Genomic DNA, 14,078 nt, shown 5'->3' with positions numbered 1-14,078 from the left:
TTTTTTTTTTTTTTTTTTTTTTTTTTTCCAACTATAGACCCAGGTGTCTGAAGCAAAAGTGATGACTACACACAACTAGTACATTTAGTAAGCATAAAATACAAGCAAGGAAGAAATTTTAAAATAAAGTCACACTGAAAATTCTTGTTTTTTGCACATAGGGTCTGCAAAGTCCTTTAATTCTGAAAAAGACACATTCTGATTTCTTAATACTTCAAGGAGCAATCACAGTAGTTTTCTTACTACACCTATATGCACTGTCTTTCCTCATGCCTATTTGTTTATTAAAGACTCAATCACACAACTGTACTTTCTCAGAAAACCACTGAACTTAGTGAATCAACTTATTTGCACATCAAGAGGAGATCTTTTAAAGAACCCACGCATACAAGACCTCCTTCGTGAAGTTTCTCAGTCACCCTCTCTGCCCTAAGACAGCAATCACATACATTTTATTATTACAAAAATATATAACATGGAATCACAGAATGGCCAGGGTTGGAAAGGACCCCAAGGATCATGAATCTCCAGCCCCCCTGCCACATGCAGGGCCACCAACCTCCACATTTCATACTAGACCAGGCTGCCCAGGGCCCCATCCAACCTGGCCTTGAACACCTCCAGGGACGGGGCATCCACAACCTCTCTGTGCAGCCTGTTCCAGCACCTCACCACTCCCTCTGTAAAGAATTTCACCCTGACATCCAACCTAAATCTTCCCTCCTTCAACTTAAAACCATTTCCTCTTGTCCTGCAGTTATCAACCCTTTCAAAGAATTGATTCCCCTCCTGTTTGTAGGCTCCCTTTATATACTGAAAGGCTGCAATGAGGTCACCCTGCAGCCTTCTTTTCTCCAGGCTGAACAAGCCCAGCTCCCTGTCTTTTTAACACAGTATTCCGTAACACCAAAACATCTCCAACTGCTTTGAAGAATTACCCATACTTTCTTTCCTTCTTTCCCCTACCCCAATAAAAAAATTAGATACCCCAATCAAACAATTGCCCTCCAGATCTGAGGAGAGGGAAGGAAGAGTCACAGATCATCATCTGAACAAAGGCAGTTCATTTTGAAACGGTGAGGGATATTTCACCTGCTTTACAAAAGGATACCAGATCCTTAATAAAAAAAACATTCTAGCAATACAGACTCATAGCAGAACTTGTACCAATATCAGACAACTGGTATTTTTAGAACATAATGACTACTACAAGACTGTTTTCAAAGTAACATGGGGCACTACCATCAGTAAGCCAAGTTACAAACAATAGCCAAAATTATCATTTGTTCAGAATTGTTTGGCACAGACATCTACAATTAGCTACAGGATTTCCTTCTGAATTCCAAAGGGACTTCCACTTTCCTGTCTTCCTTTACCGGGGTTGAACATCAGGAACAAACAAGGTGCTGCTGCTTCCCGAAAGAGGAAGAGAAGGGGTAAAAAAAATAACCAAACACTGTGCTGACAGTAAGAAAAGAAAGAAAAGTCAATTTTCTTAGAACTAACCATCCCCAGGTAGACTGAAAATAACCTTTAAGAATCAACTTCTAAGCTAAAAAGGAGGCTTCCTACTTCCATTAGTAAGAAAGCATCGTTCCTTTTCATGAAATAATTTAAATGCTTACAATGCAAACACTCAGTCTTCCAAAAAAGCAATGTGCTGCAGTACGAAAGTTGTTGCTACCACATCTAATTTTGATAGGGTTATCAGACAAACAAAACAAAATAAAACTTGGGGGTGGCTGGCTTTAAAAGCTCAAGGATGTTTAATTTATTAATCTTTATCCTTATGTTACATAACTCCAAAAGAATGACAAACACTGTTTCCCTTTCTTTTCCCATTCCTCAACAAAGCATCTTCTAATTCTCCACTTTCACAGGGTAAAATCAGACTCTAAGTAAGGATGTATTCACCTACAATTCATTCTCAGGACTGCATCTTATTGTTCAAAAATGAAATGCAAGAAGGTGATGTTGCAAGATGAGAAATACAACTCTTTGTACAGCAAAAGAATTTGCAATTCCACAATTGCAAATTCTAAGCTAACAAATAATGAGGTAGCTTACTACAGGAAGGTCCAAATGGTTTTCAGTCTTTATAATTGGTTTTCCTGCATAATTGGCTATGTAGAGGAGGTGCATAAAGGAATGATCTAGTTATACCTGTTTTTTGCTGTGTCAAAGATCTGTTGCTACACTAGCTTAAGACCCATAGATGGCAGCATTGACACAGTAATTAATCATCACCACACTGCACGTCAAAACGCATTTCACACCGTCTCTTATTGGATGCTAAACCCTGTTTCCAACTGTCAAATCTATTAGCACCAGGCAATATAAGCACCAAGCCATGAACTGCATGACAGTACAGAGAAGCCAGATTCAACACCACTATCAGAAAGTACTATATTAAATAGTCAAGTAATTGTGACACCATCATCTTGGAAATAAAATACAACATTAGATAAAATTAAGCGCTATAGGCAACTGGTATATTTCTTGATTATCTACACATGCTGTCTAATTAGAAAGAAGGAACAGATATGTCCCACACCTATTCACTTTTACTGCCCTTCCTTCTTTCCTTCCTTCACTGCACCTAAACCAAAATAGAGCCTTACATTTCCTCCAGTGTCTGCTGCAGTGCCGTTAGAGCCCCACCAGCACACAGTTCACAGCTCAATTACAGGCAAATGAAAACACAGACTCACACGCTGGCTGAGGCTGGCAGGAAGATCTGGACCCATCTGCTCCAGCAGCACCACCCAGAGCAGGGTGCCCAGGCCCACGGCCAGGCGGTTCTGGAGAGCTGCAGGGAGGAGACCCCACAGCCTCTGGGCAGCCTGTGCCAGTGCTGCCAGTGCTCCGGCACCCGCACAGCGCAGCACTGCTCCTGGTGTTCAGAGGGAGCCTCCCAGGCTACAGTCTATGCCCATGGCCTCCTGTCTTGGCACAGGGCACCTCTGAACAGAGACTGTCTCTGTTCTTTGTGCAACCTCCCTCCAGGTGTTTATAGACATCAGTGAGCCTCCTCTTCTCCAGGCTGGGCAGTTCCAGCTCTCACAGCCTGTTTAATAAATGTTCCAGCCCCCTGGTTGCTCTGGTAGCCATCTCTTGGGCTCCCTGCAATTACGCCCAAGTCTCTCTTGTATTCTGGGGCTCAGAACTGGACACAACTCAGGATCTTCTGTTTAACGATATACCACATGTTCTGGGATAAAAATGAAAATGCATAGGATGAATGTGTTCAGAAAAGGATAGCTACACAAGCTTAGCTTTAGCTGCCTTTCTTTTCTTATTGCCATCATTACTAACACAACACTTTCACAAAGAAACTCAGTGCCTACATTATTGAACTTGAAATCCATGTCCTATCTTATTCTGCTAGGCTCCTTGCTGCAATAAGCCTCAATGGTTTCACCTCTTCTCTCTCAGATCTGTAAATGTATATTTGGTAAGAAAGAACAGAGCTCACTAACAGAGCAGATACAGACTTGGGATGCGATGGAAAAGATAAGAGCCTTTATTTCTTGCCTTGCAGAAGTTCATTTCAAAGTGCAAAAAAGAATGACATGCAAATAATCAGCCTTCGTAATGTGTTTGAGTAGCACACCTCCATTGGCACTTTTTATATAGCATTAACAGAATGGCACGCCTACATGTCAGGTGCAAAGACAGTAACTTCTCTGCAACCATTTGGCAGCAGCCAACTCTGCTGTCTTGCTTTGCCAGCTCTCAGCATCAGCTGGACCTGTCCCAGTGCCCGGGTGCCTGTTCCATGCCCTGAGCACGCTTGTGCTCACCTTATCCTCCACTCCTTTCCAAGAACAGTGCTGAGGACACACCAAGCAACCCTGTTCTGTGGAGACCCGCTGTTCCATGGCAGGACCTGAGCTGCTTTGGCCTGTCCATATGGTTAGCAAGAACCCCTCCTCTCCTGAATACTTCTTTTCATATCAGCTCATCCTCACCGACTGCAGCAAACCAGGCTTCACAACGTCAACACATCTCTGTATTCATTATCTGTGCCAGAGACAGGTGGCATGGAAGAACAGTACAGGAGTGACAGAAGACTGTCACTTCATGACAGCAAGCTACCTGCCAGGGCCGGGCACCAAGCACAGGAATGCCACATGGAGAAAGGTGTCCTTGAACTTAAAGGACATTGCTTGTTCTAATTCTGCAGCTCTTCTGATTTTTGGCACTTCATTGATGTGCTAAAGCATATGGAGCACTTCTTCACTATTTAATTTATAATTATATATCCTCTGGCTGGTAACTAAGCAGAGGTTGTCCAAGCTTCTGAGCTCTGGAGAAGTCAAAATGATTCTCCCTACCTTCTGCACCAGACTTCATCAAACATCTTGACTATAACAGCTCTCAGTAAAGAAATATCTTTTGAAACACTAACTCCATGTCTGGGAGGCATACTAAGTTTCGAAACACTACTCCTACACACTTGAGTGGTTCAACAGTAAAAATATCACACACTGCATAATCAGTCCAGAAGGAATATTTGAACATAGTCACCTGGACAGTGCCTAACAGGAGCAAATACCACATTGGATAGCACAGCCCTGACAATTTCAGTCATTTTTTTAAAAAAAGCTTAATATTCATATCGATTTTAAACAGTTACAAAATATTTGTGATGGGAAATCTGTACTTCTGGCAAAAGAAAAGCTGTTTCTCAATGTAACAGAACAAAGGTGGAAAGCCGAACACAGACCCAACATTTTAAGAAATCTGCCATAGGCAATATGGATTTCATCAACAAGCATGGAGCTGTTTTGTCTCCATCAGAAAAGGGGTGGCCAGCAGGGAGGTGATTGTCCCTCTCTACTCTGCTGTTGTGAGGCCCCATCTGGAGTACTGCATCCAGGTCTGGAGCCCCCAGTACAAGAAAGACAGAGAGCTGTTGGAGAGGGTCCAGAAGAGGGCCACAAAAATGATTGGAGGGCTGGAGCACCTCCTCTACAAAGACAGGCTGAGGGAGCTGGGCTTGTTCAGCCTGGAGAAAAGAAGGCTGCGGGGTGACCTCATTGCAGCCTTTCAGTACCTAAAGGGAGCCTACAAACAGGAGGGGAAGTTTAAGTTGAGGGAGGGGAGATTTAGGTTGGATGACAGGGGGAAGTTCTTTACAGAGAGAGTGGTGAGGTGCTGGAACAGGCTTCACAGAGAGGTTGTGGATGCCCCATCCCTGGAGGTGTTCAAGGCCAGATTGGATGGGGCCCTGGGCAGCATGGGCTAACACTAAATGGGGAGATTGGTAATCCTGCATGTGGCAGGGGGTTGGAAATTCATGATCCTTGAGGTCCCTTTCAACCCAAGCCATTCTGAGATTCTGTTTTTGGTATTTGGCATGGGGTAATATCATAGAATCCTTAGAGCTGGAAGGGACCTTTAAAGGTCATCTAGTCCAGCTTCCCTGCAACGAACAGAGACATCCACATAGATCAGGTAGCCCAGGGCCTGATTCAGCCTCACCTTGAAAGTCTCCAGGCATGGGATATCAACATTTGCAAATACACAGATGGTGAGATTGCTGCAGTGTAACAAACTGCTGTCTCTAGTCCACTACTAGACATCTCAGAGTTGCAAATTTCAATACATCTCAACAAATTTTTGAAATACTGCTTCTTTCAAAGGCTGATGTTGCCAAGCAGAGGAACTGTCAGTCTGATGCACTGCATACTTTTAGGGTATTTAGTGACATGGGATGTGTCCTGGCTGCACAGAAACAAACAAAACCTTAGGAGAAATACAGAATAGCAATTTCATTACTGATATTTTTTTTTTTTTCAAAAGGGAAAACCAGTAACTCCATCCTCAAACTACACCATATTTTAGCCAAACCCAGAATAGAAAGCAATACACCACAGCAAACAGAACGTGCCAGTTATGGCTAGCTAGGCTGCAGCCCCTTTTCAGCTGCTCTGTTTCCCACCCCAGCAGCTCTGCTGCACACAGCATTTATAATTACTCCATGTTGTTGCACATGAGAACAGGGACAGCTATGCCAGAACCCAGCCTCTGAGTAACACATGCCAAAGCCAGAAAAAAAACGGAATTTATGCATTTATTGCCTCCACAATTTTAACTGGTGGTCTATTATTCATGGCCTTCACCACGGTACAACACAATATGGGTATAAAAAGCGAGGCACAATTTCATCATGCTTGAGAACTGTAACCCGAAATTGCATTTGTGAACTCACCCACAACAGCAGGCTGGTAAGTGAACAGGCTGGCTCATGTGGACAGCTGCTTCCTGTACCATTGGCTGTGCAAGAAGCTTCAGTTCATTCTTTCCAACCAATCCAAACGATGCCAAGTTTAGAAAGAAACGGAAAACACAAGCTCAAGCCAAAGCAGAGGGTAATTATTCTGCCCCTTCAGTGCAGAACTTCAGCTTACACCATGTGGTAAGCAGACAGGCAAAATGCACTCTGCTGCATTACAAATAAACAACTGAGAAAGAAAACCAAGCACTACCTGCCTCCTGCAAGAACAACAGCATGAAGACAATCCCCTCAGTGATGCATTTTGACATCATTGCAAGTGATCAGACTGACTTCTTTTAAGGCTTACCAGTGAAGTCAGGGCAGCACACCACACACGCACCGTGCTTTACTCTCAGACATGAAGCACATTGGCTTGGCTTTGAAATACTCAAAGGTGGCTTTAACAGAAGCTAGCATTCTCCCTGAACATCAGAGCAAAGCAAAACAAAAAAACAGCCCTGGATGGAACCGAACATTCATTTCAGCAAACACTCCCTTCAGAGGAAAACCACTGTGAGACACTCATCTCTAGCTGACAAAACAGTACAGAATAAGAGGCAAACAGAAAGAACAGCAGGTGCTTCCTACAACAGAAGCTGCAGCACCAGGGGAATGCAGCACAGCAGAGAGACCAGCTACCTCCCTCAAACCACAGCCAGTGCAAGTGTTCACACCCAGCATGCACCCAGAATTAATTCTGCACTCTCTCTCTAGCTCTGGGGAACAGTGCCTCTCCATTTGCTTATTCAAGTATGCCCTTAAGTTGAAGGTGCCTCAAGAGTTCTGTAGATTGGTTACCAAAGAATAAAATGCTCCTGTCCACAAGAGCTGAAAAGCCAGGTATTCTTTTTCAGGAGCTGCATACTCTTTTTTTAAACACTTCAACAATATCTGTGTCACTGGACTTCAGTGACCTTTCACTAAACTCGAAAACAGCATGAGTGACTCATCCTTCTGGAGCATGCTCCAGAGTTGTTATGTTAAGGACAAAGCCTTAGTTTTCAACATTGTTTAGTCCTTCACATGTTCTTTTGTAAAACACATCTTTTTAAAATAGTCTTTAACCCAAAAATATTAAGCTTAACTATTGATATTTCTATAGGATGGACTGGGCAGGATTTATAGCTCGTTGCACCTTAGAGATCTTTAAAATGATTACAAAAAATAAGTATCAGCCAATCTGAAAAGGGAAGTCCAAATGTTTAAAGATATCACCAATCTACATACTGGAAACTATACCAAACCCCACCTTGTGGTTAGGTCATCTGTCACTGACGTGTGCAAATATCTATGCACTACCATAAGCCCATTGAACAGAGACAGATTACATGATTCCAGAGCAAAGCATACTCTTCACAGAAGTTACTTTCAGTACTAGGTGGGGATCACCTGCTGACATTACTCTTACAGTCAGTGAAAAAGGGTGATCCCGCAAACAAACCTGATTCTGGCTATGTCTGGGCTGTAGGACTTTGTTGCTTCTGGAACCACGTGCAATCCTGGCAAATTCTTGACTGCATGTCAGGAGGAGATCAAAATACTGTGCCCTTCCTCAACACGTATCTCTTGTCACTTCATTGGCAGAGGAAAAAAAAATGGAGGCAAACAGAGGTAACAAGCTCTCCATGGCCTGCTTCAACGTCCTAATGACAGCCTGAGAACTGCCACTGATGACCACTCTGCAGAGAATCTGGAATATCTCCTTCTCCAAATGGCTCTTTTGAAGTTTGTCTCTTTTTTTTGACTGATTTCTTGACTGACTCCCTTAGCTATTAGCTACTGAGGATATTCCCATCCCACCTCAGGTGTCTGTTGGGACACAGTTGATAGATTTTATTCCATTTCAATAATGGCTGAACATTCTTTACAAAGCCTATTTCTGCAAACCTGTTAAATAGGAGAGCCATTATTTTTCAGACATCAAGGCACTGCTGCAGCGTTAGTAAATTACAGTCGGTGCAGATTTAAACAAAGCAAAGTCCTCCAGAGAATCAAACTTCTCACTTCAAACACACACAGTGAGCTCCTGTCACTTTCAGGCTGAATACTACCCCAGCCAATTTAAATAAAACGGGGATTTCCATGAAAATGACTGCAGTCTAAAGAGAATATTTTAGCACTGTGCTTGTTAGAAACTTTCCACAACCAAGACGTGTATTTTTTGTCCTTACACTTTTGTAAAAATATCAACCCAAAGCAGGCTTCTTCACAATTGAATCAAAGAACGATTTGGGTTGGAAGGGACCTTTAAGATCATGTCATTCCAAACCCCTGCTATAGGCAGGGACACCTCCCTCCAGACCAGGTTGCTCACAGCCCCATCCAACCTGGCCTTTATCACAAACAATTCAGAAAGTATTTTAAAATGATATTTGGTACAATTGCCCGGCTTGGCCGCACTGGAAATATTATATCAGGTATGAGAACTACGAGGTCACAAATCGTGCAAGTTACCTTGTATGCGTATGAAATATTAAAAAGACACTTTTAAGTACTGACCAATAGCAAGCTCAAAACTAGCTAGATTGCGTCACTGCTTCCTCCTGTGAAGAGCTATTTTATAGCATAGCGAGGCTGAGCAGAAAAGAGGAAGTCTAAAGCTTCTACAGACGAGGGACTATGAAACAAACATGGCAGCAGACACTTTGTACTGCACAAAACGTAAGTTACAAACCATTACTTTGCATCAGTAATGTAACTTGGATGTATATGCACAGTGTTAAGATTTACTTCTTTCTTCAGAAGCTGAACACAGGTGTATATTCTGGGACTAATGAACTGAAATCTAATTCTTTAGAGTGCTTAATGCCTTCAAACCATAAGCAGCATTGTCTAAATAATGTTCAAAGCAAAATGAATGTTTGTATAAATAGTAGTCCCCTAATCATTGTTCAGGTTTTTTACAATGAATTTAAAAATATGTCATAACTAAAGCAGTAAATATGTTATCACTAAATAAAAAAAAAAAACAAAACCTCGTTTCCATTAAATGAAAAACACAAAACTATCTTGTTGCTTGGTCTCTCTACGATCCACTGAAAGCCCTGACCTCCTTGATGAAATGTGAAGAAATGTAGAAGGAGATAAAAAATGTAGGAGGAGAGTTGAGGGTTTGGGAAGAGAGATACACAGAAAATCCTTAGAATGGGATTTACTCATACTAAAACTCTAAAGGAAAATAATTAATTCTAGTTTTGCCCTGAAAGTCTCTGTTCTTGCTCATGAAATCTAGATAGACTTTACAATTCTTGTTAGTTACTAAGAACCTCAGCCATAATTAAAATATAAAACATGTTGACATAACATATGGACTGATGTCAGGTCAATAATTCAAGATTAGCACAGACAGCTGGAAACCAGTAATTCCAGGAGCTATGCAGAAAGTGTTCAGCCTAGAGAAGAGAAGGCTCCAGGGGCACCTGAGAGTGGCTGTCCAGCAAAGGAGGGTGATAAGAAAGAAAGGGACAGACTCTGCTATAATAGTAATAATATAATATATATATAACATACATTATATATATATTATAATATTATAAGTATTATAATTATAATAACATTATATGTTATAATATTATAATATTATATAATATTTTATATATATATTATATAACAATATAATTATATAATAGTCTGCTATAATAGTACAAAGCAAAGGACTAAAAAAGGGGAGATTTAGATTGGGTATGAGGAAGAAGTTTTTTTAAGTGAGGGTGGTGAGTCTGCCCAGAGAGGTGGCAGATGCCCCATCCTTGGAGACATTCAAGGATAGGGCTCTGAGCAACCTAGTCCAGCTGTGGATGCCCCTTTCATTGCAGGGGACTTGGACTAGATGACCTTTAAGGGGTCCTTTTCAACTGAAATGATTCCACAGTTTTAAGCGCTTATAAACAGAACAAATTAAATGCTCCCATTATGAAAGATAGCAACGCAGGCAAAACTGTCCAACCAGAGATGCATGAAGACCTATTGGAGCTGATCTCAACCTGGAATCCAGGCAGACAAGTACTGACAAGAGAAAAAAACCCAAAAATAACTGAATCATTGCACCTGTGTATAAATGCAGAGAGGCTTTTTTTTCCCCCAAACATAATTAATTCTTAACTGCATAAATGTCAAATTTCAGATTCTTAAAAAGTAAATTTACAATAAATACATAACATTTGGCAACACTGACTACTACAACTAAATTTAAGAAAAAAAACCACTTTCTGTTAGAGTATGTCCATTCTCTGAAACAATTGGCACCACTTCGAAATAATCTGCAAATCAGCCACACAGCCCCAGTTTTCCAGTTACAAGCTCAAACCAGATTCAGCTTCCTCTCTTCCCATCAACATCAACATGCTAGTTATTACAGAAACAAGACTTGACTAGAAATGACTACAGTTACTGCAAGTCCAAAGGGGAGAGCAAAACCAAAACTTGTGTCCCTTATTAACATTTATCTATAAAAACTGAATTCTTCTACCTGTCTTATATGTTGGTATTCAGTTTACAGACTGGTCAGGATCTGGATATAGATAGTAATGAACTATGTCATAAACAACCATCGGCAACAGAAAATACAAGGGAAAAAAATTGGATTTTTTTTTTTTAATTAAAGCTTATGAGGACTTTATTCCATAATTTTAAGAATATTTTTAATATTAAACACTGGCATGAGCTTACACAGCCACAAAGCTTTGCTGAAGAACTATTTTGAAATAAAGTTTCTGAATCGTTTCCAACAATGCAAAAAGAACTTACTTTAAATGTGTGGGATTTTTTTCTAGCAATATGTGGACAAATTTATGTAACAGTAATAAAATCGGGACAGTACAATAAATATTACTTCAGATGTGCTACAAGCACGTGCTACAATATTTTCTGTCACACATATGCCATCTACCCAAAATAGACACTGGAGGTGTTCAAGGCCAGGTTGTATGGGTCCTAAGCAGCCTGAGCTGGTGGGGGGGCAGCCCTGCCATAACAGGAGGGTTGGGACTGGATGGGCTTTGAGGTCCCTTCCAACCCACACCATTCTGTGATTCTGTGAAATTATGCTGCTGGAGTTAGTCAGATGCTTGTCACAAATTGGAAGATCAGTCAAACAACCAACTCACTCTTTCCTCCTCCTCTTCAGAAAGTTGCCACATGGCTGGGTAAAAGGCCAAACCAGAGAAGCTCCCCCATGCGAAGTCGCAGTGCAATAAAACAGAGAGCCAGGAAAGAGGGGGAAGGGTGGGCTTACCAAAACACCCCTGCAAGTATCAGGCAACACCCGCCTTCTGCAAGGGGCTCCAGAATAAGATGGGGGACAATCTTATCAGTTGAGTCTGCACAATGAAATTTGAGATTTCAGACTCCCAGCTGAAAGAAGGAACAGTGGATGGCTCATTCTGAAGCTCTGGGAATAAAGACTTTATTCAACCCACAGAGCTATTAAGATAGATTTTTAATGTCTTTCATGAGCAACAGCATGCACACACATATTCTTTTGAGATCTACGTAGTTTCCACACCATTAAAATGCAATGTAAATACCTCACTTAGCATATCCAAATGTTACTACATGTCATGCTCACTTCTTTCTTTTCATAACTAGCCAATTTTTTCAGCAGGAACAAGCTGAAGAAATATTCTTTAGAAAATAGCTCTGTTACTACAATTACAGCCATTTCTATCTAATTACCGGCTATTGGAACGCATTCAAAAATAGTTGAGCAATCTTGACTTTCTCATTCCTCTTAAGTAACTGTATATTTAATTAATATAGCTTATCAAAACTATTTCTCATAAATCTGACAGCACATGTACTTTCTTCATGGCACAGTATGTATTCAGTCAGAAAAAGCAACAAAAGTAGCACACTTTTCCCCACCAGACAATACAAAACCCCGTTCTACAAAAATTTGCATTTGTTTTTTTAAAGAAAGTTTTTACTTGAAGGAGAATAATCTTCCTCTGTCATCTATTTTCAGGGTTTTAATGGGCGTGCAACAACTATTCCTAAAACCAATTACGATATGATGCCTGAGAATCACTACCCTGAAGAATACAGGATTTCATCACTGGTCTTCTACAGTTTTGTATTCACAGTAGGACTGGTAGTGAATGCCACAGCACTATGGGTTTTCAGCTGCACTACCAAGAAGAGAACCACTATAACCATATACATGATGAATGTGGCATTACTTGACATAGCCTTTATACTTTCCTTGCCTTTTCGGATAATCTACCACGGGAAAGAAACATGGCCTTTTGGAGATATATTCTGTCGGATTATCAGTGCTTTCACTGTATTTTATCCAGCCATTGCTCTGTGGTTGCTTGCTTTCATAAGCGTAGACAGATTTATGGCTATTGTCCAGCCCAAACATATCAAAGAACTGAAAAATACAAAAAAAGCCCTGCTGGCTTGTACGGGGATCTGGATAATGACCCTTGCAACAACTTCCCCGTTGCTCTTCCTACGTTCTGATCCAGACAAAGCCTGCAATTTCACCACCTGCAAGAAAATGCTCGATATCATCCATTTAAGGGAAGTAAATATGTTGAACTTTTCTCGCTTGATATTTTTCTTTTTGATTCCCTTGCTTATTATGATGGGGTGCTACCTAGTCATTATTTACAATTTTATCCATGGCAAGACTTCCAAGTTGAAGCCTAAGGCCAAAGAGAGATCCATAAGAATCATTGTTACTTTGATTGCTCAAGTACTTGTGTGCTTTGTACCCTTCCACATTTGCTTTGCCCTCATGATGTTAAATGAAGGTACAAGTTACAATCCGTGGGCAGCCTTCACCACCTTTCTCATGAACCTCAGCACTTGCTTGGATGTTATACTGTACTATATTGTTTCTAAACAATTTCAGGCTAGAGTCATCAGTGTCATCCTTTATCGCAATTACCTCCGAAGTGTGCGCAGGAAGAGTTTTCGAACTGCAAGTGTAAGATCACTCAATAATATCAACAGTGAAATGATATAAAAAAAAAAAAGCAAAAAGTGAAAACATTAGAGGGATTCTCTAATGAAAACGAGAGGTTATTCTTCCAAATTCCAGAATTTTGGCTCCGCTGGAAAATGTTCTGTGCCCGGAAGTAACAGATGTTTGTTGCACTGTAACTATGCGAGATGTACAATGATAATGGCACTTCTGCATGTTTGCTCAACAGCCTTTGCAAATCTGAAATGAACTAAAACTTAGTATCAGTGTTAAACTGCCCACCACTTTTGTCACCTTAACAAATTGTAGCTATCACCAGACAAGAAATAACCATTAGTGTAATAAAGCACTAAGACTGAAAAACTGTGATGCAAGGTATCATCTATTGTTCATAATTACACAGCCTAACAATCCTAAACTACTGTATATCCCACTCTTCTAAAATCAGCTTCATTTTCTCCTGACCAATATGTCAGTATGACTTACAAAGTACAAATATTTCACCAAAATATTTATTTGACAGATTTCCTTCTAACAGCTTATGCAGACATAGATAAAAAGTCATAAAAAAATCAGTAGCTGAAGTGCTCATTAGTTCACTGTGTGATATGTACACTTATTACACTCTACACTTTTTATACAGATGAAAATGCTAAATTTGCTTAGATACTCTAGCAGCTTATGCGTGCCTAGCAGCTGTGTTCCAGCACAAAAACATTGCAGTGTTATTCAAGCTTTAGACTCCTTTTGAATACTCACACATCACGAGGAATGTATACTTGTAACAACAAAAGACATGCTTTATCTTTATTATTAGATCAGCCTTTTGCTACTTTCAAGAGATACACTAAAAAAGTAAAGCTCTGT

At 40.6% G+C, this 14,078-nt stretch overlaps 2 protein-coding genes across 2 annotated transcripts in view; one reads left to right on the top strand and one right to left on the bottom strand.

The window, feature by feature from the left end:
- Nucleotides 1-14,078, bottom strand: part of UBAC2 (UBA domain containing 2) — a 93,222-nt gene that overhangs the window by 66,406 nt on the left and 12,738 nt on the right. The gene's annotated exons all lie outside the window — the stretch shown is intronic.
- On the top strand, nt 8,890-13,544 carry GPR18 (G protein-coupled receptor 18). The gene is made up of 2 exons (XM_042867108.1): nt 8,890-8,944; nt 12,246-13,544. The coding sequence occupies exons 1-2, from the start codon at nt 8,903-8,905 to the stop codon at nt 13,251-13,253; spliced, it is 1,050 nt and encodes a 349-aa protein (XP_042723042.1). The 5' UTR covers nt 8,890-8,902; the 3' UTR covers nt 13,254-13,544.

Source organism: Lagopus leucura, unplaced genomic scaffold, assembly GCF_019238085.1.
Source record: "Lagopus leucura isolate 7727_CA_CO unplaced genomic scaffold, USGS_WTPT01 Super-Scaffold_100001, whole genome shotgun sequence".
In the NCBI taxonomy this organism is placed as follows: Eukaryota; Metazoa; Chordata; class Aves; order Galliformes; family Phasianidae; genus Lagopus; species Lagopus leucura.
The sequence above is the reverse complement of the archived record's forward strand: the minus strand, read 5'-3'. Positions and strand labels throughout refer to the sequence as shown.